Source organism: Melospiza georgiana, chromosome 1 (genome assembly GCF_028018845.1).
Source record: "Melospiza georgiana isolate bMelGeo1 chromosome 1, bMelGeo1.pri, whole genome shotgun sequence".
In the NCBI taxonomy this organism is placed as follows: domain Eukaryota; kingdom Metazoa; phylum Chordata; class Aves; order Passeriformes; family Passerellidae; genus Melospiza; species Melospiza georgiana.
Genome location: NC_080430.1, coordinates 10,648,748 through 10,674,577, shown reverse-complemented (window position 1 = coordinate 10,674,577; position 25,830 = coordinate 10,648,748). Strand labels below are relative to the sequence as shown.

At 38.1% G+C, this 25,830-nt stretch overlaps 1 protein-coding gene across 5 annotated transcripts in view; it reads right to left on the bottom strand.

The window, feature by feature from the left end:
• The window catches only part of ZMYND11 (zinc finger MYND-type containing 11), a 106,183-nt gene that overhangs the window by 45,592 nt on the left and 34,761 nt on the right, over positions 1–25,830 (bottom strand). For all 5 annotated transcript variants that reach the window (XM_058019151.1, XM_058019175.1, XM_058019185.1 and 2 more), the window contains exon 2: positions 16,606–16,740. In XM_058019151.1, coding sequence (XP_057875134.1) covers positions 16,606–16,721 — 116 coding nt within the window. In that variant the 5' untranslated portion in view covers positions 16,722–16,740. The remainder of the gene's footprint in view (positions 1–16,605; positions 16,741–25,830) is intronic.

The window sequence follows — 25,830 nt, the reverse complement described above, 5'->3', positions numbered from 1 at the left end:
ATCTGTAATTCTCCTGCTTTAAGACAAAGCTGTCAGCCAGAGTATCCTCAACTTCCTGCTTCACAATGAATTCCAGCAACCACGATTCCTTTGTGACTGTCATCACAAATACCTTCACAAAAATGTAATTATGATCATGAGCAAACTCAAGAAAGATTTATTTTAATGCAGCAGCATTGCTTTAAAAAAGAGTTAAATCAGTTCAGATTTTTTTTTTAATAACATGGCTGACAGGAATTTTAATGCCTTAGAAGTTACAAACTTACAATAAGGAGTGAGGACCACCCCAAATGGTCAAATCTTCAATCAACCCTTCCCTCTGTAGACATTTGCCCTTCAAACTTCTTACTGTTTTATATAAATAAAGTTTTTCATTCTTGCTTTTTCTCTTAAGCTTCTGCTGGAACTGGCTTGTGCTAATCTGATATTTTTGTTTTGCTCTAAACTGTATATAAAATAGTATAATAGATTTCTGACTGAGTGTAAGTATATAATTCTATAGTAAATTATACAATAATCAGAGCAGCACAGGACATTTATGAATTTCTGTGTGGGATCAGAGGCATTTACATAAATGCAGCATGTTTGCATTTATTTGGGGTTTATTTTTTTTAGGATAAAAACTCTTAGAGGCAGATGATGCCATTTCCTTTATTTTACAATGTCTACCACAACATGGTCAAAGCCTAATTGGTGTGTGCATGCTAGCACTGTATAAAAGGTAGGCAACTGATACAGAAATGACAATATTCTGTACAAGTCTGTGTTCCAAGCTAATATATATGAATATTCTGGTGGTTTGCACATAGGACCAAAGGGCCAAAATCAGAAGATGAGGCACTTCAGGTCTGTATCAGCTTGGCTGGATGCTCATCTGCCCAACCTGATCCCTCTCTACTGCCACAGAAAACAAAACTCAACATGAGCACCTGTTCAAGTGAGACTAAACACCACAAATAAATTTTCAAAGTTATCCAAACTCCAAGGCCTGAACCAAGCAGAGACTCAAGTCTATTTACTTCACTTTCAAACAGAGTGCAAGTGAACACCACTGGTCTATAGAAGCATAAAGTGTTGAAGCTTTAAAGCCACATGAAAACAGTTCATTTGCTTATATAATCATGTTACATGTATTTCATGTGTGTGTGCACATATGGACATATTTATGCAAACACAACTAGCTTTTTGAAGTGCAAATTATCTTTCTCAACATTTGCTAATGTTACTCTTTTTTCACCAAATCTCCATTTTTAACTCAGAGTGCTAACAATAACTCTGACAGAACCATAGCATTCATGTGTCTGTAATTAATTCAATTTAACTGGTCTCAAAATACAAATAGGCTAACTATCATTCTTCCCATTTTACAAATCAGACTGAGCACAGAAGTGATTTCCCTACACTTATAAGGTGGGCTGCTCTAGGTCTGAGGGCAGAAATCAGGTATTAACCCAGTGTCATAACCCTCAGGGTATCCTGCAGAATAATCCATGTATTTTGCACTGCACCATCCCTAGTTCCAGAAACACAGCCCTACCAAACTCTTAAATGTAAGCTACAGGTTTCATTTCTCACTCTTATCTCTGAACAGAACAGATATATAATACAAACCAAAAAGCCTTAAACCAACTCTAATCAGCCAAGAGGTTTAATCTGCCCATTTCCACTGTGGCAGGTTGTGCACTAGTGAAAAGAGGCACAAGGCTCAGAATCACCCATTTCTCAAATCCAATCTGTGCTCTCCACCAGAGTGAAAGTACTGCTCCCAACTGAACTATCTCCCCATTCTCTCCAGCTGTAAATCAGGAGTAGTAAATTCCCAGTGGCTTTTTGAAGAGTACTTTAGTCAATGTTCAGACTGTGCCACTGGGGAGTCACAAGGGCTATGTTTTCTATTTTTAAAATAAAATGCTATCAGCTTTCACAGCAAAGAACACACATGTAAAGAGAATGGTTTTACTTCAAAGAGTAGAACTACAGTTATAAAAATGCACCCTCCCCCAGATTTTTACTTTATTAAAACCTGTGAAGTGTACATGACTAGATATTCACAAAGACTAGAAAACAACACTGTAGGGTTTGGATGAAAACTTATCTTGTTTCTTTTCAGCCATAAGGACAGCAGGTAAGCTAAGACATGATAAGGCACAGGACTCAAATCAGTAAAGTTAAATTTCTTTAATAACGAAATGTGAAAAACTGCCAGGACATGAAAAAGCTGAAAACACAGAATGAGTTAAAATTCAGCTCAGAGACAGAAAGCATGATGCTTGGAGTCCCAACTACTATGTCAACCTCATTACTAGACCAGTGAAAATCAATATAGAAATTTTGCCTGTGTGCAGAAGTGACCCCACTAATCCAGGGAGTGCAAGTCCTGGCTCTGCATGCACTGAAGCATCTGGCACCAACAAGTTAAAAAACAAGTATGGGAGATAAAGCAACCCCTGACTGCTGTTTTCAACAAAAGCTGATTAGCCTTACCTTGGAAACTGGGAGCTGAAGGAATAGTGGTTTGTTATGCTCTTGCCCAGTCCTCCATATCAACAGATTTGGGAGTGCAATACAACCCAGCCACAAGAAGTAAAGCAAATACACTCAAATGAGTGAGAATGAGGCACAGAGACAAAGTAAAATCCTCTAAATCAGAAAACCAGCCCTAATCAGATAGGGGGCTGAAGAAACCATTTCAAAATACAATTTAACTGTGCTAATCCCTACTATATAAAATGAGGGTCTTTCTGATGAGAAGTGGAGGTTAGGCCTGATAATCTGCATGCTAAATTCAAAATCTCACCAAATGAGGCTCCTTGTCTGCAGAATACAGAAGCAACTGAACTGCTGCTGAAAATCAGTGTTTATAGGTCAGTATTTTCTCCATTTATGAACTGGCAGCGAAGATCTCCTTGACATTAGCACAGAAGAATCTAACAAATCTAGCAAAATTACAGTTTTTGTAATCAACTGCTAACGGCATGTTTTCAATTCTTGCAACACTACTTGGAAAGCAAAGGATAAGGATCTTTAGCATGGAGTTTGTACATTACCACCCTTAAGCAAACCTCATTGCCATACCACCAAATGTATATTTAAATGTGGTGACCTTCAGAAACAAAATAGTACCAACAGAATCATGTGCATATACATAATAGATGTGTGCATCTGTCTGATGGCAAAAGAAAACCTTTAGAGGAGACTCAGAGAGGATAATCATTAATAGGTTTGTAGATTGTATATGGATGTGATGCTCATCTGTATTTAGTCACAAAATACCAATCAGAGAAACATGAGACAGCAATTTCAAACCACTTCAGGACTGCAGATGAACAGTAGTTAGGTGTAAATAACAATAAAATATTGTCATATTCTTCAGTTTATATTATATATTATTAGGGTTACCCATTCTAAAGTCTGACCACCTCTCAGACACCGCAGGGAGAGCCCAAGGGGTCAGCACACGTGGAGGGGGGGCCACACCTGCTGCACACCCCACCTGAGCCACACTGAATGCTGGGGAGGAAAGATAGGCAGGGAAACCTGGTACAGGCTCTTCTCTTCACAGCAACAAAATCTCCTCTAACTCATGCCCTACCAGTTGACAACTGGATCTTGCCACCTCCCAACTGGACCACAGGAGTACCTGATCCACCTCTAAATCACCTTCCTGCCCAATATGCAGGACATCCCAGAAGCATCAAAGTCTGTCAGCATACCACCAATTCACTCCTAAAACTTCAAAATACTTTTCTCAAATTATCCAGTGTTTATAATGTCTTTCTACAAAAACCAAAATCTGTGCTTCATAACACACCTTAAAACTAAAGAAGAAAGTTTGGCTTGAACTTAGGGGTGTGGAGGAAGCAGACTCTAAAGCTGTGATCACCATGGGAGCAAAATAGACACAGAAGTAGCCAGCACTTGCAGGGGATCAGATGGTGAACTTTTCCCCTACAGCTGTCACACAACTCACAACTCCTGCCTGGTGCTCTGCAAGACACAGCACGAAGGTAAACCCTGTCTCAAAGAGTCAAATCTCTATGGCTTCAAAATACAGCATGGAAAAATTGCTAACTTTTCTTCCAAAGACTCCTCTTGAAGGCATCTGTGGTCTACTGGGAGGCAGAAAATGGTTTACAGGGGCACTGCTGGGAGGGAGGGAGGGAGGGAGGGAGGGAGGGAGGGAGGGAGGGAGGGAGGGAGGGAGGGAGGGAGGGAGGGAGGGAGGAAGGAAGGAAGGAAGGAAGGAAGGAAGGAAGGAAGGAAGGAAGGAAGGAAGGAAGGAAGGAAGGAAGGAAGGAAGGAAGGAAGGAAGGAAGGAAGGAAGGAAGGAAGGAAGGAAGGAAGGAAGGAAGGAAGGAAGGAAGGAAGGAAGGAAGGAAGGAAGGAAGGAAGGAAGGAAGGAAGGAAGGAAGGAAGGAAGGAAGGAAGGAAGGAAGGAAGGAAGGAAGGAAGGAAGGAAGGAAGGAAGGAAGGAAGGAAGGAAGGAAGGAAGGAAGGAAGGAAGGAAGGAAGGAAGGAAGGAAGGAAGGAAGGAAGGAAGGAAGGAAGGAAGGAAGGAAGGAAGGAAGGAAGGAAGGAAGGAAGGAAGGAAGGAAGGAAGGAAGGAAGGAAGGAAGGAAGGAAGGAAGGAAGGAAGGAAGGAAGGAAGGAAGGAAGGAAGGAAGGAAGGAAGGAAGGAAGGAAGGAAGGAAGGAAGGAAGGAAGGAAGGAAGGAAGGAAGGAAGGAAGGAAGGAGACATAGGTATTTTTTAAAGAACCTCAGTTCTTCTGAACTCATAAGGAATTGCGTTTTTAGCCACATGAATTGAATCAAAACAAAATAACTGAAAAAATGTTACAGCAAGGGTATCTGTACAAGACTGAAATAAAATACATTATTGCAAATAAGTGCAAAAATACAACAGTGCAGCAAGTGTAGGTAGATGTTAATTTTCAGGGCAAACTCTGTAATCTTGGTCTGATCAATTATCTCTCTCTATGCTGGATGCCTCCACCCTCCCCAGTGCAAAGGGAAGCAGCAGCCTGCTGCTGCCAGCAGACTCTGCTGAGCAACTCATCCCGGGATGAGCTGAGAACTGATAAATTTGAGGTCTGATAAACTGAGATCTGATAAAATTGAGATCTGAGAAAATACAGCAGATCCCATTAAACTCAACTGAAAGTATGCCATTAATTTTAAATGTTACCTACAGGTACATAAAAATGTCCTAGATTCAGGGACAGACCTTAAGGAATAATACATAAAATAGAAGGAAAGCAGCCAAAAATCTGTTCTGAGTTTTATAATGTCTTCCTACCTTTAGTGAGAAATTATGCCTTTTGCTTCAGTTTCAGGGCATGACAGCTATTTTATAGAAGGCCCACACATTTCTTTTAAGAGTTTTTTAAAAGTAATTTGCAAATAATAGGCCAGTTGGTCATACTGAAAAAAAAAAGGTTGAAGAGATGGCTGTGGTTATTATTTTATTTTTAAGAAATACAGCTCCATGACCTAAGAACTTGAAATCCGCAGGCTCAAATCTCAGGAATCCCACAGTTCTCCTTGTGGAAAGCCAGGTGAAGATCTGTGCTTACAGCTGTACCTCAAGGTCTCAGCTCTGAAGCTCAGGTTGCCCCTTTCCACCATGTAGCACCCTGGTACCAATCAACTCCCATAAAACACAGGCTAAACATTATGGGTATTTGACACAGATATTCCCTGTTTGACAGAAACTGAGAGCTGGTCTGAGAGCTGAAGACAGCAGAGACACACAGAGAGGTGAAACTGGCCACAGTGGGGACACAGCAACTCACTTTTGTTTTCTAGGATCCTTTTTGATGTGTTTACACTTTCTGAAGTTTCAATTATGAATTATATTCACCAAGATAAACACAAGCAAGGCACAATGTTCTTGCTGTGCATTTGTACTCCACAATGAGATGCAGCTATATGAACAGGCTGCATTTGATTTCCACTGCACTCCAGATACCCACAGCACATGCACAGACCACGCAGGCACTGACAGCGCTGCTGCCTCTGCAATGAAATACTTCTTACATGATCTACATTTTATGCAGTCCAAAATTCCAAGGATCACAGAGAAATCATGCATTTACTTTTCCCTCTGACATCAGCATCTGCAACATTCATTTTGAAGGCATGTATACAAACCAAGCAGGAAATGTTTTTAAAATTTGTTTCATCTCTCCTTTGTAGTCTAGAAAGTCAAAATTTGCATAAATGCAAAAACTAATTTTGTGCAATTTTTTTGTAAAACAGAAAGAATGCTTAAACTTGATAGTGCAACAGTGAAATCCAGCAGTTCAGTTAAATTCAGATCTGCCTGATGTTTGTGCTGCTGCTAAAAGGAAGCTAAGGAGTGATCTTATTTATGCATGCTTTAGATATCCCAGGCACCATGCATGCACCTTCAGTGGTAATCATCTGGGTCATTTCTGTAAAAAGCACAGTAATGTTAACCCAGGTAATTCCCTGATTCAGTAATTTAAACTCCCACTCATATCATTTCTCTATACACTTTAGATTGTGTAACCCACCACAAAAAACAAATAATTTAAGTACCAAGCCATTCAACCCATATCCAGAAAAATCTCGCCATCACTTTTTTATGGAGGAACTTATCTACAAAAGGGCTCTACTTCCATTTTTCCACCCTAAAAGCTCATATGTGACACTGCTGGTAATGCACACATGTGTGCACTAAGCATGACTGGCAAACAAGCACTAATCACTCAGGAACACTGCATGCACAGGAACAAATGCTCGTGTAGCTGCAGGGCCACTGCTCCACCCAGCTCCTTTCTCTGGATGTACTAAAGAGACAAAGTATTACATGACTCACAGTGTAACATCCTAGCTAATACCTTGCAAATGAAATATTTAATCAGCTCATATCCACCATCTCAATTCAAAACATGTTAAAAAATGAAAATTTGAACGCTTTAATGATTCATTTTTTTAGAGCTTTCTATCTCATTTAATTTCCATTCTTATCTGGGTCAAAATGTTTCTCTTTCTTTTTCTGGGGTTGGTTTTTTTGTGTGTGCTTTTATTTTTTTTATTTTTGTTAGATTACTTTCAGTCTAGCTGAGTTTCAGAATCATCACTCTGTCACACAAATGTTCACCTTATTGCCATCTAGGGAACAGCACTGCGGCTGGAAAAGCCATCAGGGCAGGGCTGCTGCTCTTGGTGATGATATTGTTTATATGAATGGGAATATGAAACCACAGCCTAAAATAGATGGTATGAGTAGTGCTTTGGAGATCATTCTCTCTCCACTGATTACAGAGAAAGCCTTGATGAGCACTTCAGGTCAGATAACAAGCTGTTAAATGGCCATATCTCACTCATTTTTATCTCTTACTTCTAATAGAAAGTCACATCTATTTACAGCAAAGAAACCAAACATAAGCTAGAAGTTCCACTTTCAAATATTACAAAGATGTTATGATTTGAGCAAAAAACATAATTGTTGTGACATAAATATTGGTTTGATTTTAATAATTAGAAAGCCTTTTCTGTATTTTTCTGTGTAAACTTACACAATTTCAAGATGAATATTAATAGAAGTATGGACTACATGAAAATGGGGACAGTGATTTGCAAATCTATTCCATCCCTTTCTTTCTCAATATTCCTACTGGAACTCATATTTTGCATATATTGTATTAAACATTGAATATTACAACTTTTATAGTAACACTCAATAGAGTTTAAATGAACATGCACTTATTAGCAAACATCAAACAAGGAGTATGGCTGTGGTTAATAACAATGTGTTTGTGCTGTAAGTGTGAATCATTTTATTTACTATATTCATGCTCAGCCCAGAGATGACTTCACCTACTGAATCAATGAAGAACATTGACCTCTGAGACAGGAAAAGAAAAATGTCACTCTAGAAATACCATGTAAGAGCATTCCTAAGAGAAGAATTACCAGATAAGAAAAATTGATCAAGCAAAATTCATCAGAACATCTGAGCACCTATTTGTTTTTTGCAGAATGAACTGTAGGAACAAGATGTGCCTACAGTAATATTTCTGATCAAAGCAAATACACAAAAAACTCCACTTCAAGCTCTAGTCTTCAGCAAAGTACCCATTTATGCTAAACCCTTACAGGTATAATGTTTGCACAGCCAGCTACAGCATCCTTTCCCTTCCCTGTATCCTGCATAAAGCAGGAAAAAAGGCAGTGAGGCTGGAGCAATGTGCCAGTCCCTGGTGAAGAGTTTTCCACACCAGGCACTGAATTAGTCTTTGACAGCCAGCACTGGAAAGCAGACCCAGCAATCCAGGAAGCAACAGGGGACAATGTGTCAGCACCAAGTTGAAGGAAAAATCATCCCTAAGAAATTACAAATAACACTGTTTAATACACGTGAACTTCTTTTTATGTATTCCTCTAACCAGTTTAATTAATGTGATTAAATAGAATTGTTACACAAATTGAAGAAATAAACTGTATCAACAAAGGAGCTCAATGGGAAAAAGAGTAATTACAAATATACATTATAAACTCAAGATAATACTTCAACCAAATCTACTAATTTAGCAAATTTAATTCCACCACTACTCAGAGTAAATGTAGATAGGTTCTTCATGGGCTTTTTACAAGAAAAAATTACATTTTTTCCTGCAATCCCTGTTTCCACTCTCTTTAGTCAATTATGTCTAAAGGCAGCACTTAAAACGAACCATGAATACAAGTAATATTAAAACTAAATAATATCCAAACAAAAAAATCATTCCAAAATTTTCAACAAAATTAAGATTAAACTCCCTATAAACAGATAGGTCAAAGTTGTATGGTGAATGTATCTATCTACAGGGAACATAGGTGAAATTCAGTTAACATATGCCATTGTGAACACCCCTTGTACAATTAAATCACAATCTTTCATTCATTCTTAAGATTTTTACAAAAACTATTTAGCTCAGTTTCTCACTTTTCTTTCATCTTTTGTTTTTTTTTAACCTAAGTATTAAAAATCATGATTAGCTTGGTGAATATTACCTCATTGGTCAGTCTCAGTACAAATTTACAAGCAAAACTCTGTTATGATGCAATAGTAGGTGAGAACCTCCATACTTTTCTGCACATATGCAGCTCTCAATGTTCTCTTTGTTCCTTTATAAAATATAACTGAGCTTTTGAAAACATAAAACAAATTTAACCTGAATCCATCATTTGACCTCACTGTGAAGCCATCAGTATAAGAAGTTAATGTGTCAAACTAGTCAAGCATTTTGGTGTCCAGCATATTTCTCTGCAATGCATTGCTATGCTTGTAACTGATAGTTATGCACCCATAATACAATTTTTATATATGACCAAAGTAGTACTTGTACTAAAAATTCTCTTCTTAGAGAATCAAATTATCATTTTTAGACTGGTTTTGTTTTACTAATATAATGATTTTTAACTAAATCAATCAAAAAAATGCTGAAAAAGCAGAGAAGACTTGTTTTCTGCAGTATGAGCTCTGACTAAGGATCTAAAGGCCTTAAAACTCCAAACTCAGTTCATTCTCTTGATTTAACATAAAAATAATTATCTGAAAACAGAAAAACCCCACACTGGTTTGGAGCTTAAAGAAGTAGCTGAAGTTTATCATGAGAAACAGTGAAGGAAAGTAAAAGAAATTACAAATGAGATTGACATAGTGGAGTCAGACAGAAAAAAAGTGCCTTGTCTTTACCTTTAATAGAAAACACATGAAGAGGTACTGAAAACTAAGAGTTTTCTACCCTGTCACCCCCCAGTGATGTATTCTGTAATGCATATTATCTATAATTCTGCCAGTCCAATACAAACTGAAGGCAGTTTTCTCACAGGTGATCACTGCATAGCCAGGCTGCCTCTGGAAGCAACTTCATGGACTGCTGAGGAAATATCCTGCTTTTATTGCTGGACCTTGGACTCCACACTTCTGCTTACCCTTGCATGATTGGAATTGCTATTACACTGCATAGCACAATAAAAAATCTCCAGTGTACTGGCCAGGGCTTCAATGACACTGCTTGCTTCAAATAGTCACATTTAAAACATACATGAAAATGATGTACAGATATGGAAAAGGAGCCAGTAACTCTGGTAAAAAATAAACTGCAGTGATCAGTGCATTCTCCTGTATAACAGGAGGATGTTCTACTTCAAACAGTTGCTTTCAGATAAGCCTGCTCTCAGCAACAAAAAGACAGATATTTTAGGGGAATGGCTTGACAAAGGTTAAGAAACCAACAAAGCAAAAATCTAAGCTTGTATTTCAACCAAAGAAATATCAGGTGGTAAAATACTTCTTTTCTTACAAAGTTTAACAGCAGGATTATCTCATTATAAATCCAGAGTCATTTGCTCTTCTAATCTTTCCTATGGTCTACTATTTTTGTTTCTGCATGACTATTTAGTTGCAACATGCAGAATACTAGGAAGACTTAAATTTTCATCAAGAGTACTATGAATAGTAACAGATTTTTTTTCTAGTAAGTATCTAAGCTTGAAATAAGCAACTCTGTAAGAATCTTGTGCCTCCAATTTTTTTCCTTGCCATTTCATCACATATTCTTATTTCTATACTTCTGTGATTATTCCCTATCCACTCAAATTGTTCATTTTCTTATTTATATTGTTGTGTTTGTTTTGTACCTGAGAATAAATTTTTCATTCTCAACTTTACTTTAATCACTGCTTCTATAAATTGTTTTATGTTAAAGCAGACAGCCTAGAAAAAGAACAGCAAGAGAATTATGGCAACAAAACTAGATATATGAACTTCAACTCTTCTCAGACATTGACTAGAAAAATTCCAAAGACTGATATTTGGAAAGGAAATCCCCCTCCTAGGTCCAAATGTCAAACTAAGAGGGTCACATACTCAATCTACAACTGTTACCAACTCCATCTCGACTGTGGGACCAGAAAATCTCATTATTTTACAGTAATCTTTCATAGTGAGTAATTCCTTTCTGGCATGCTATCCCATCAATGCTGATTAATGTCAGTCTGCACAGAGCTAACAGAGCCTACTTGACACTGGCTTGGGATCTGCTCATTCCTGTTTGATGCTCTGACTTGGCTGCACCTATATTAAATTACAGTGGAGCAAGAATGAGTCCACAGAACAAATACAGGAAAAACAGCTATGATCATTTGGGGACCTAGGACTGGATCATCCCATCTGAAAGGCAATTAAAAAAGATTAAAGTCTTTGTGTCTATTAATGAAAAAACAATATTTAATTGAATTACCAATGGGGGTAAAACAGCTTTCTGATGGACGAAATGCATGGTTTCAGTATCACTTTACTAGAAAATAATATAAAGTGTCCAATTACAGCATATCCTAGCTAGTGGTCTGTCCATCAGCTTCATCCCCCCCAAAGCTGTGATACCTCCACCCGGTGTCCTACAGCCACTCCTGGTTTCATTCCCAAGCTAACTTATTCTCAGGCTCCATTCTGGAGAAAGACAAGCTCTTCCTCCAAGGAAAAAGCCAAGCATGGCCCAGGGGTTGGTTGGCTGATGACAGAGAACCCAAAGTGAACATGCCAAGAGTGGCTCCTTCTGGCAAGGGCAGCAGCCCTGCTGCAGCACGCTGTGTGTCCTCAGCTGCCTGCACATGGAACCATCATGTCTCTGTCTTCAGGTTTCAAGAACAGCATTGCTGTGGGCGGTGTTATTTTTGGCACTTGGAACTGAGGAACCACACACACATATAAAACAAACAAAGAATATGCCAGGGCCAAAGAAACACTCTGTGAGCCAAAGGCAAGGAGGTGCAGCCCCAGCATAACTGCTCCAGAGTGTGCCAGGGCATTCCCTGTCATGGTACATGGAGATGGAATAGACACAGCCTATATGAGAGACAGAAAGAGAAGCTAATCAATTTAATTAATCATGAAATGCAACAAAGGGAGAGAGAAAAAAAATCTCTCAACAAAGGGAGAGAGAAAAAAAAGGAAGTATGTGCGGAAGAAAAGAATTATGTGTTAGTTCTTTACATTAGTCTTCATAGAATAGTTCTAGAAACCAGAATAATCATCTGTTTACAATGAAAAAAATCTTTAAAGCTGCCAATAATAGTTCTAGAATACCAGATTTGCCAACTGGGTATGTTAATAACATTAACTTAATAGCTAATGAACTATGAACTAATTATAAAGATTATGAAATGTTCTTATATTGCTGCTGAGGAAACCAAATATTTTGTGAGAAAAGGGGTATATATTTAATTAATACTTAATTAAATCTTAGGAGTCCAATTACCTGTAAGGGAATTATGGAGAAAACACTATAAAAGGAACTGGAAGATTTCAATAGCCAAAAAGAGAACTTTAAAAATATGTCTGTACAGAAATACTTACCAATCTGCTATGCAACTGAATGTCAATAATTTATCCTACTCATCTAAATATGCTTGCCTTTTTCCCAGTGTATTTTAAAGCATTTTATTCCATAGAATCAATTCTTGAGGTTGCCCCAAAACCAGAACAGATGGAAGATAATGAGGAAAAAAACAGGAAGTCAAAGCATAGTTATAATTTTTAACACAATTTAGGGATGAACAATTTGTCAGGGTGCACTCTTGACAGAGAATTCACAGGATATGGAAAGCCATTTCTGCACTAGTGCCTACAGCATAACTAATACCAATAATGCTCATCTAAATAATTGATAAACTAGGGTCAAATTAACCTAATATCAAGTCTAGAGAGAAAAAGAAGTCATATTTCTTGATAAATACCTCTTAGAAATGTAATTTTGTTATTAAGAAATGTGAAGATTTAGAAATATTAGCTAGTTCTTGTAGTCAAATTGTAAACTATTGCAATTCATTGACTTGAGATACCTTGTGACAAGATAAGACAGGTGAGAATATTTATTTTCTATACGTTTACAGAAAGCTACCACTGCCTTCAAGTGAGCTCTATCATTAAAGAAAAATGCACTGAATATACTGAAGTTTATGTACAAAGGTAGGAACTTAAATATATATTTTTAAGTCCTCTTGCAAAGGCAGTTTGCATTCAAAGTACTAATTCCTTTAAAGTCACGTCACTCTTGCTTCTTGTTAGGATTGGTTTTCAGTCCTTCATTCATTTTTCCAGTTACTGAAGAATGCTTTTCTCCAACTCATGGAAAGTGCATTTCCAACTATAATATACCCTCACAGGAAGTCAGTAAAACTGCAGAATCCCTTTCATATGATGATTTGTTGAGGATTTTTTTCTAAGACATTGAGTCTGTGCAGTGTGGTCTCTTCCCTACCAATGCCTTAAGTATTATATAAGACTCCAATTAACTCTGTCATATTCTTGCCATTTTCACAACTGGGTTTTTAATTCTTTACAAAACAGACACCTTTCTCATGTTTCTTATTACTTCTCTGCATGCAATGACTTCTCAAAAAAAATTGCCTGAAGTTCAAAAAGCTTACTAATTAATTTCTTAAAGGCTCTAACTTGCATATTCAAATTTTCCAAGTGACTCTTTCCTTGATGTAAGACAGTTTTCAATCACTTCTAATCACGCATTTTTCTGTTCTTGCCTTTCCCCCTCATCAATTTAAAAAGCAAAGCATACTTGATCTCGTCTACTTTTAATTAAAGGGCCTCTTTCCTTATAGGTTTTTCCTGATAATATCAGAAGTACCTTCTAGTGCTCTAGGCTCCTCCTACACTATCCTCCCACTCTTATGTTCTCTACAGAAAATGTGTGCCTAGTTCTGTAGATTTTTCTTGTCTACTCTCCATTGACAGTACCTTCTGGAAGTCTTCATTTACACAAGTAATCTTCTTTCAATTATACTTAAAGTGTACAGGTAACAATTTGCATACTTGCATGTATTATATAAATTTGTCTGTTTTGCATATTGAGTTGGAACAGTTCGTAGTCTGTAAACTATGAATACTCTTTTTGTATTATGAACAGTTCCTCCCAGGTCATTAAAAGTAAATGTACATTGAGATGTACATTGTCTTCTGGTACTCAGTACCAGAAGACTAAGAAAAGTAAGAATTAGATTAAATAAACAAGAATATATAAAGAAGAGGGAGACAACCATGCTGAATACACATTAGGAGAAAAGCCAACAAATAGATTTGCTTAAATGTAACAAACCATCTAATGAAGTTTTTCATGGCAATTTGCTATAAAGTGTTTAGACTAACAGGTCACAAAATACACAGGACAACTTGTCTCTAGCAGCAAATGAATGCTTAAATCAGGAGAAAAGAAAATCCATTCAAAAACCAAATCATGAATCATCTTTTTAATATGTAAAGTTATCTGAAAGTACCCATTTGTCATCTACTATATGACACATAGGAAGACTGTTACTTACCTTAAACATGGATTTATTAAAATAAAATTCTCTTGCTGTTTTTATGTATTCTTACGCAGGAATATGACATGGTTCCATAATGTCACTGTCATTATAACTTTCTATCAATCCCAAGAGGTATTAACACTTCTAAAAAATGTTACTAGTATAAATAGTAAAACCTTCCTTATAGCTCCAACTATGTACACATGCTCATAATTTTCAATTTTGAGCACTGGTTTTAAAAATTATTAGTATTTGTATGTTTGCCTATATGCCCAGACACCGATTGATCTTTGAAGGAATTGCTGTTGACATGGTCAAATGATTCTGACTCTGGAAGAATATATTAGCTGCTCAGTTTTCATCAGAAGAGATATTCTGATGCCATGGTAATTTTGGAACTTTATTTTGAATATTATGTATTATGCATACTCATTTACTATGTCATCTGTGTTTCTTCATCAACCACTGGTACCATACAGCAATTCAAAGGTCTTTATCAGTTCCTTGTCAAAAGTTATCTCCTTAGGAATGTCACATAATAGAAACTAGATCAGTGTTCATCACTCTCGTCACTGATGTGCATGGGGAGATTTTACAAAGCCCAAGCACTTTTTGGATTGCTCTTCACTGCTAACACCCTGTTCATCTTTCTCAAAGTACTAAGGCTTCTTGCATTTCTGTTTAGTCACTTATTTTTCTTCTGATTGGAAATGAGTCATACAATCTGGACCTAGACTTTTTTAAAAAATCAAACTACCCATCAGTTACCAAGAGCAGTACTTCTTTCTCTGGCATTTGACTATTTGTTTTCTCAACCTTGTTTGTAATGATTTTTGTGACCTAACTTTACCCAGCTAAATGTTTTTCCCACTATCTTAAACTAGGCATTTCTCATAAGAGTGGGATGAATTCCCAGCTAGACATGTCTGTCTCCCTTTATTACATCTAAAAAGAGCACAAACAGCTAACAAACTCAGCTAATATGTAGCCTAGAGCAAGTAATTTGGAATGTTAAAATGGAAAGTGTACAGCATTAGTTTACCCACTCATCTCCTTGGAGACATCATGAAAATATATATATGCTTTAATGCATTCTAGAGCTCCACTATGACCTCAGAAGTGAAATTCCCTAAAATATAATCTCCTTCAAAACCCTCTTGGAATTCCCTTCCTCTGGAAAGGTGCTTTTCGGTTTGATGGTCCATTTTTCTTCTTGTAGAAGCCGGGTACACATTAATTCACTTGGGACGTCATCTTTCTTTCTGCACTTCATTGTTAATTATGTTTGAAGAACCTGAACTGTTCTTCCATTTATGAAGCCAGTTTTGCCTGTCACTTCCACCCCAGAACTTCCAAACTCTGTCAGTGGACCCTTGTCATGGGCCATGTTATAATGATTTTCACTCTGTTAGTCACCTGCACTGTTTATAACTCTCCTCGTTAGGGCTCTCTGCCTTCATTATCAGTTCACATTGGTTCTGGCAACTGAAGAGTTGCCAACTGGTTACTTTAGTTCTTTTAAATTATTCATATTGATTACTTTGACAAATGTGACGTACATGTCAGCCTGGAAATGCAGACAAAGCAGAGAGAGGGACAAAGCCTTCTGTTTTTATTACAGTGGCTGCTACAAGTAATATTGTAGATCTTTCTACACAGCGCAAGCTCCACAGAACAAAGAATTTATATTTTTTTGTGTATCCAGCACCTAATACACTTTGATGAATATTTTGACAGTATTAATCAAAGGTGATAATCATCTCATGTCCTCTTTAATAGCATCTTATGCACATCTCAGCAAATATGGCTTCTTATTTATTTGAGCAACCTAACAGTTCAGATTTCTCTTTGCCTTCTGGAAAAGTCCTACACCAGCCTCTCACATTTTCCTAAAGAAATAGATTATTTATAGATTTTATTGCCCTTTTCTCCTCAACTGTTATATGTGTTTCTTGTATTTTGAACACGCTATCAACTCCAAAATGCTAAACTCAATTAAAGTATGAGAAATGTTACATATTTACTAAAGATGCTTATGCAAAACAAATACAGGGTAAGATCTCAATTCAATGAATTCAACCTCGTTTTGGATTTTCAGGTGCTCAGTTTGGTAAATTTGGTTTTGTATATACAATTAATTCATCAGTTACATAGAACTGCTTGTAACTGTTTCACAGTCTCTCACCATGTTTACTATCTCTGTCCCCAAGGGCTTTTAATAGCATCAACCTTCCCCCTCACCAGGACTGTTTTTGGAGCAGGTCACTTACTTTGTAATGCGGTCAATGTTTGCAATTTGCTTCTGGTTCCGGATTATTTCTATAGCTGCCCAAAGGTGCTGGATTGCCTTTGTGTCTGCCTGTCGTCTCTTCGTTAGGCGTGCCATGACCTGCTCACCTGCTCAGCTGCAGCCAAGAAATAAAAAAAAAATAAAAATAAATAATTCAGCAAAAGTTAAGCAAGAATTGTAAAATAAATTACCTGAAATATGATTACAAGGAAAAATGTATTGTTGCATAGGCATTCATTTTGTATATAACAACGTGTTTTCAAGTGCTTAAAGAGCAGTAGAAAGTGAAAAAAAAGTAGTTTACAAGAATCCCTTTCACATCACGTAATCTAAGCGGAAGACAAAAGGCAAGCAGTAAAATATATTAAATCAATAGCAAATTCAGTTCATACCTTGCCTCCCTATATTTGGTAAAAATGCAAAACTACCCCAGTCTGAAGCTGCCACAGCCTCCTGGATTGCCTGAAGCCCTTAAAAAGGGTGAGTGGTACTTGACTGCATCATACAGCATTAGCATAAATTCTGACACAGAGAAAAAGCTGGACCCACAGTTTAACATAAAACACAGTCCTTGGAGTATTACCTTCATGTTCTTATCATTTACAGCTATTTAAAAAAAGTCCATTCTATGAGGAGAAACCAGAAGTATATTTTCATGGATGGTAAATCTTTAAAAAAATATTTTGGAGCAGTTCCATTTTCTGTAACATGCTAAAACCCAACAGGGCCAAAGTGCTTCTGATGGCATTTGCCCATCTAACCAACCCTGAACAGGAACATAATGAGCATCTGGCTTTGTTTACAAATTTTCAAAAAGCTGGAGGCAATGAGTACAGATAAGCCATAAATCGCCTACAGCTCCACTACAGGCACAGAATCCCTTTTTAAAAGCTTAACGATGCATTTTGATCACTAAATAACTTTCTTCCATTGCCACCACTTTCTCAATGAAAAAATGACTGATTTATGAGTGCTACCAAGGTCTATAATTTATTTTAGAGCTCTGTCCTCGGAATGAACCCTGTGGTATGCATGCGGATATTTGTAGCTAGCAGAATATTAACTTCAGTAACCCAAAATAATATAAAAAATGCAAAAACATTTCACCATCTGTGCAATGTTAAAGATGGGAATTTAAGTACTAAAACTGTCCCTGCTCTCAAATTCAGAAAAATGAAATAGATTTGAGTATTCCATCAGTTGCAGCAATGTAATTTTCAAGTCTATGGGACCTACAGGTACTTATCAAAGAGAGCTCTCAAGTTTTAGATCTGATATAAGCTCGGCAACACTCACTAACTTTACAGGGGCAATGAAATGAATGGCAACATTCCATTATTAAGGATAAGAAATTATTTTAAAGCATTATGCTTTATGCCATGTAGCCTATTTAAAGAAAAAAAAAAGGAAATAAAAAAGATTATGTGAAGCGGTATGTACAAGCCCAGGTCTGTGAGGCCATTCCTGGTTACAGGAGATATCAGGGAAGGGCAGGCGAGAGCAGCACATGAGAAGATGTGGTGTGGTCACACATCGATCCCACATTTCAGCTTTAGAAATCTCCTCCCTGTGGGGTTTAAAGCAAGGGCAGCTAGAGGGATCTCCCAGAAAAAAAAAGGCCAAGAACACAGTTTTGAAGGAAGGATAAGAGGGAATGTGACAGACATACAGCTAAGAGTGACAGCAGTTGATAGCATCGCCTGACAATGATTCAGAGAAAGAAAGTCTCTATTGGGAACAGCAGGAAAAGACACTTCATCCCTGTAAGCTCCTCTGCATTCATTTCACAGAACATTAGGCCACTGCAAGTTAAAAAAAACTCTGCTAATTTGTTAGAGAAACATAAAACTATTTGTAGAATTTAATTTTCAAGAGAAATCGAGTAAAGCACAAAAGAAGTTAGATCTTAACACAAAACGCAACAATCTTTCCAGACCTATAGTTTTAGCACAAAACTTCTTTCCTAACACAGACATGACTGAAAGATCATTCTTCTTATTGCAGCCCTCCACAAACCCTCTGTACCAAAGCTGTCAGACGATAAGGCCGCCAGCAGGCTGGACAAGGGGTCTCTTGCACAGCATCACATCCCCACGCGAGGAGCAAGTGTTTGTCCTTCCTGACCCCCAGAGCAGTGTGAAACAGCAGACCAGTTCTCAGTTTATTTAGCAATCCCAACTCCTTTAAAAACAGCCCCTATTTCTGGCAGCCCAGCATATGGCCACCGTGCCAGTGTCACACCCAGCACAGGGCATGGCAGGGTTTTCTCTCACACCCCCGTGACGCCTGTGCCCAAGGGCACAGCACAGGGCAGGGTCCTGGGGAAGACACCTGCCACCTCTGCACGGTGCCATGGCCCTGCTGTGCAGCCAAAGGGAAGGCTGGCCTTTGGGAATTAGGAATTCCCACTTCTCCAGGGCAGGAGGCAGGGAGATGGAGAGTGAAGGAGCACTGTAACCATGAGGTCCTGAAGCCCTGTGGCTGCAGAGTGGCAAGGGCCCTATGGGATCACTGTTCCCTTTGGAATGGGCTTTCAGAACAAACTCTCCCACCAGCCCCTCGCCCCATCCTTGTTGTGCTGTGCTGGCTTGAAGCACTCCCAGGCCATGCCCTGGGCTATGGCTGAGAGCCCTCAGGACAGGATGGGCACCTCCCATCCCTGCATCCTCAGGGATGTCACATCACTGGGCCAGAAGTTACCCCCAAAGCAAAACCCATGTGGGTACCCCCTGATGGCTCCCTGCTCCCACTGCTGCACACACGGGCACGGCCACGGCTCTTTCCCTCTGTTTGTCTGGAAAGAACAGCAATAGGGATACACATGGGACACAGCAACCATACCTGTCCTATTTCCTTTTTTTTTTTATTCAAGACACAATTTTAGCAAGTGTTCTGCCTACAAAGAATATATCTTTCACTTTCATAACTTTGGTTTACTATTGAAGGGCACTTTTTTTAAACTCAGGAGTTGACACTCTACTACTGAAATAGCAGCTCTTACACACCATACTGCCAAAAATACAAAAACAGGGGTTTTTTTCCAAAAGCCCAGACTACTTTATTGTTATTTTAATCTTTTAATTGCACGGTGTAGAAAAAATATAGAGTCTTCTTACATTACAGAAAAAGTTTAAAAGATTGTGGCACTTTTCTTGCTGTTCATTGCAGTCACTACCTCTATGGTAAAACTAACCACAACAGTCTACTCCCCGCACTCCTGCAAAAATAAAGAAAATTAAAAAAAAATGAGGAAAATAAAAACTTTGCAAAAGAGACTCCTCTCCTGGAAGCTGTGCACATAATATTCCAAACAATATTGGAAGACAGTTTGGCACATTTTAGAATGATTTACATACAAAAAAAGTTGGGAAGGTATGGGAAGGTATGGAATTACCTTCATGGGAAGGTAATTATTTACCAGGTCTTACCAGAAGCTAGAGTGATTTTTAATTTTGAACTTTTGCATAATATAAGCAGTTTTTTATATTATTACAATATTTTAAAGGAAACTTGTATCTTACTGTTAATAGCTCATACAATGCCTTCGTGTGCTACTTCCAATCAACAAAAAATCCTCCCAGTGTCTCCACAAGAAAACCTTATTTATGCAAATAGTACTTAACATTTTAACAGGAGACACGTTAGAGTCTTAAATCTGTATTTATCACTTCTGATTATTTGCTTATGTGTGGGTTCACACACACACACACACACAGAGGAGAGAACAAGCATAAACATGGAGTGCGTGTGAATATTGTAAAAATCTATGGCTCAGAGAGGTTAAGTATCCAAAGAGGCTGATTCACCCATGCAGTCTTTTAAAGAAGTTTGAAGTCCAGAGACTCTTTAAAACCACAATACTGGATTGTACATTTACAGGTAAATGCTTGAAAATGTTACTCATTCTCCTCTTTTGTTAGAGCATTCATTTAAAAATCCTGGAAAGAAAAACTAAAAGCTGAAGTAAACATTCAATTCCTTTCTGATTTGCTGGGCACTACGCTCATTTAGCTGTGGTACACCCTGTCCGTACAAAATTATTTGCTCCATGCCACGTCTGTCATGTTTTGTTATCAAGTTTATGGTAGGATACAGCTTCTGAGAGAAAGGTTGACAAACACATATGACTGAAAATCTAGGAATTTATATCAGCAGGATCTGTCTTAGGTTTTGTAGGCATCCGTGAAACCTGCAGAATATAAGAAATATCTTCCTAACAGAGAAAGTTTTGTGTGGCTGATGCACCAGCCCACACACTTCCATCACACACTCACTCACACAGGGCCCAAAGCAAACTATTTATGCTCTCAATTTTCAGCTCTCTAACTTTTCCTCATGCACTCTGCTTATGGTTTTACTGCATATTGTATTTTGAATAGCTCTTTAATGTCCTAAACACATTTTGACAACTATACCGCTTTACTGTGTGCATTTGGCTTTTCCTCAAGAGCCAAACGCTCCCCACACTTCTCACAGGCAGGCTCAACAACCTGTGCTTTATCTTGTGAGCACAAGAGATAACACACAGAGCGGGGCTTATCTTGTCCAGGTGCCCAGCACAGCCTCGGTGCGCGTGGCAGCGGTGGCACCACAGACACTGTCACAACAACAAGGCCACCAGTCATCAGCACACACTTGGCTGAACCAAACACTGTGCAGCTGTCTGCTGCAAGAGTGCTGGATATGGAAATCTGAACTGAAAGTCACAATAAACAAAAATCACCTTGCAGCACGTCAAGGAATTCAGCCCAGGGAACCTCCTGACCTGCTGCTTGCATCCAATTTAGCAGATACTATCAAGTACTGAGTTTAGCTAGAAACTCTCCCTGCACACAGAAAAAACTCAAAGTAGTCAAATCCTGCCACGTGGTAGCTGTTAAACACCATTGTCCAAGCAAAATATGATGTTTCTGAAAACTTCACTGGTAATGTGGACTTTGCACTGAAGCAGACGGCGTTGCAGTTGGGTGCTGCTGCTCTGATGGGAGCTGCTAATTAAGAGCTGACAAGCGGTAGCTTGTTGAACCTTGTTTTTGTACTTCACTCTAAGTGAGGCTACCTGTGGTGCTCAGCCCTTCCAGAGCAAAGTCAAACAGGTTAAACTCCATCCCTGCTATCAGCCACCCTTGGCTGGGACCTTGTGTGCACTTAATTGCAATGGAAAGAAGGTTTCAGGAGTTGATCCTTGCCACTGCTCAGCTACTGGTTGCTGCCTTTTGGCCTCACTGACCAAAAGGGGCTATTTCTGTTTCTTCCACAATACACAGTGAAAGACTTTAGGCTCAAAAGCAGGAAGAAGCTAGGCTCAGTCTTAGTTTTTGTGGCTTTCATGCTGAGTTTGGCTGATTTGGGAAGTTAAACACAGGCTCAATTTCATATTTATAAGTACTTTATAATATGGGGTCTAGTGTTTCTTAAAGTGTAACTCTTTATAGTAGGTATAAAACTGTATAAATGAGCAGTACAAAGAGTTCCAAATGTCTAGCTTTGTTCTTGTAATAAATAGGAGTCTACCATTAAAATACAGATTTGCAAATTGATGCAGAGTTTGGGTCCCTGGACTTCATACAGATCTCCATTATACTGTGAACTTCTGCAAGCTTAAAATTTAGTTTACAATTTAAACTGCTGTTAAATCATATCTTTCATCACCGGTGTAGTGGGAGTGTGAACTCTTAGTCTTCCCCTCCTACAATAATTGTGATTAAAAGTGGTAATTATTCTATTTTTACATAGGAAAGGTACAGGTGAAAATGTCTTGACTGAGCAGCAACGTAGGTCATGCACGGGGCAAAAACAAGAGACTGATTAATTTCACATCTGCCTTCCATAGCTGGTGATCAAAAAATATGGGGAGAAGCTGCTAGGGTGAGGACACAGCTTTTGGTAGGAGAAAATCCATCTTTTGCTTACCATTTATTTGTCTTCATGAGTGTGCAAGATTATGGGCATAACCAAAGATTTGCTGGGCATCTGGTAGTAGGAGACTCTCTTTTGTAAGACTGAGGTTTATCAGAAGCAAAGATTTTGCATACAAAGTAATTTTCAAATCTTGAAGAATAAGCAAGTGGTTTGGAATATTAGATATTTATTTTGGACTTAAATCCCAATCCACTAAAATCAACAAATGCCTTTCTGCTGACTTTCCAGGGTTTTGGAGTAAACTTTCAATTGCTGTCTGATTGCCACATCCTCACAATGAAAAACTTAGGGATGTGTTGAGTGATTTGAGTGAAACTGAAAGATTAACAACGGCTTGCAACTGAAATAGGCAAAATTTCTTTGTTAATTAAACTAAACTCAGAAAATTAGAGTATAAATTAATAAAAGTTACTAAATTCTTCGGGTTTTTTTGGCTTTGTTTGTTGGTTGTTAAGTTTTTTTAATTAGGAGATCAGTTCAGGCTGTAATGCTATCATTTTGGAAGTTATTAAAACACAGATTTTTGCATGTTGAATGTGTGTCATTCCTAATGAAAATCTTTTTATTTCACTGTTAGCTTAAGGTCTACACAGTCTATTCAAAAGAGGAAAGTTTGTTAGCATAATTATCCTAAATATTTCCCATGTGCAAGTAAAATATCCCTGCTGATCTGTGCAGTTCCACCTTCTGCATTTCCCAACTGCAAGGTTTGTAACCTCGATGTCATGCCACTTTTTGAGTGAGGTTTTGTATAGCCCCCTGAAGTGCAGTACAGACACAAAACAGGACTGCATGAATATAAAACTGTAATGTTTTGCTTTGTTCTCGCTGCAATGTAATTTTTTCCCCAACTCCTGTACACAGAATACATAAAAGCTTTTGCTTTTACCTTGTGCCATTTCAGGATGGCAGTGAGCCACTGCAGAAATCTGAGCCAAGGACATTACAGAATTAAAGGCCCCAAGAATACTTTTACTACACATATGTACAAGGTCTATTTTAATCCCTGATTCTGCATTTATTTCATTTGTATTGGATTCCATTCATAATTATTAAGTAAGTGTCCTTCACTGGGGCTAAGGCATACAGCAGTTGAATGTTAAGCTCAGACATTTTGAATCATCAATATATAAATGGTAGTACTCTTTATTTTTCTTTTGGAGCCAAACTTGGACTTTCCTGTTTAATTAACTCACTCTGTTAGAGAGAAATTGACACAGATATTGAGGTGCTATCCCAAAAGAGAATTTCTAGAAGTGTAAGTGCAAACAGAGTATAACAAAATCTGATATGAAACACCAACACAAGATGCTGAGAAAGACTGAATAATAGCCATATACTCCAAACAAAGGCTGTCAAAGTGGTCTTGTAGGCTACCAAGTACAAATACATGTACAGGGCTGAAATGCATTCTGCTGCCTCTCCAGCCAATCCCAGTCTGGAATTTCAGAGACAACAGCAAATGCCATTATAACATTTGAAAGAAACTATCCTTTGTTCCTGTCTGGCAAAAATCACTGAATAAAACTTTATCTAGCAATGCAAGTTTGGAAATAAGAAAAGCACAGCTGCCAAAGAAAGTAACATAGCTGAAAGAGCTGAAAGCAAAGAGCCAAAACTGTAACCAGCAATGTAGCTACACCAGCTTCTTACAAATGACTTTTTTGGTGATGGTCATCATGTTTAACTCTGGGTACTGTGCCTTGGTAAGCTGAAGCTCATACTATATTTTTTGCTATGGATCTGTGTTTAGACAAGGTTCCACATTGATCCTCTAAAATAAGCAGTATTTTCCTTAATATTTCAACTTTTAATTGGTATTCAATGCATAGAGAGTTAGGTTTTTTTTGCCAGTAAGAGAATTAACAGTTACATAGGAACATCGAGAACCACACAAGTTTATGTTTTACTGAGAAAATAATGTTTCAAAGCAGTTCTGGGGAGGTTCAGACTGGACATTAGGAGACATTTCTTTACCTGCAGGGTGGTCAAACACTGGAACAGGCTTCCTAGAGAGGTGGTTCAAGCCTCTAAGTGTTTAAGACTTATTTGGCATTTTCCCTTAATAACATGCTTTAACTTTTGGTCAGTTCTGAAGTGGTCAGGCAGTTGGACTAAATGATTACTGTAGGACTCTTACAAACGAGTCTTTTCTTTTCTATTCTACTCTGATTTTATATGACCACTGAAAATGCATACACTGTTAGTGCTTTTGTCAAACTTCTGAACTTCTAAAAAAAGCAATTTAGTTTGGTTTAAGGCTAATTAATGAAATTAAGTTATGCTAAATGCTTTCCACAATGAAGCTTGCACTAGTGTAAGTTGTTTTAAAAACACAGTTCTTGCAAAATGGTGCAAGTTTCTCATGAAGATAAACTTCAGCTTCCATAGTAACAAAGCCTCTTATTTTCAGTATGATTATGTACTAGACTAATATTAAATAGATTTTAAGCTGTTCATCTCCAAAGACTACTCATCCTGGGGCAAAGGAAGTTTCTATACAAAAGATGGTCCAACACGAGCAACTTCAACATCACTAAATAACACATGGCTCATACCAGGTGTAAAAGGATCATCCTACACACTTTTTGTCCTCTATCACAAAAACAAAATGAGGTCTAATCAGATTTGTGTTTTGGGGGAGTTATCAAAAATAATGTTTGCACCCAAGCTGCTGTCAGCAGCACTCTGGGCTCCCCTGTACAAATGCACATGGACACAAGCAAGGCACACACACCTGCCTTGATGAGAGGGGCTTCAACCAACATGTTTTACCTTCCATTTGCCACAGACTAAGAGCATAAAGAGGGTCAGTTACAGAGGATTAAATGACACGTGGAGATAGGATCATGTTCTGAACCCACACTGCACACTAACACAGGCTTTCTCTTTCTGTGGTTTAACTCCACCCACTACCAAATCCCATATTTTCCAAAGCAGCCTGAAGCTAAACCACTGAAAGATGCTCAAGGAGAATCCCTGCAAGGAGTTAACTCCTAATGAGCAGCCTGGGCTGTTTCTCTATGTAGACAAGCCCTTAGTAAATAGATGCTTCCTGTCCTCTCCCTTGGCTGTAGTGAGCAGAGATGATTAATGCAGCTATGCATCCTGACAGGCTCCAATGCTCACTTGCTCGTAAAACAGGAAAAATCATGGCCAAAGAAGGCTGATGGTGAGGGCTGGAATTTCAGTTTGGATGATAAATAGATGCCACTTTGATTCTGCAACTCCCTCTAATAAAAAATGATAGGTGGAAGACATCTTAGAAAATGCTAAGAAATAT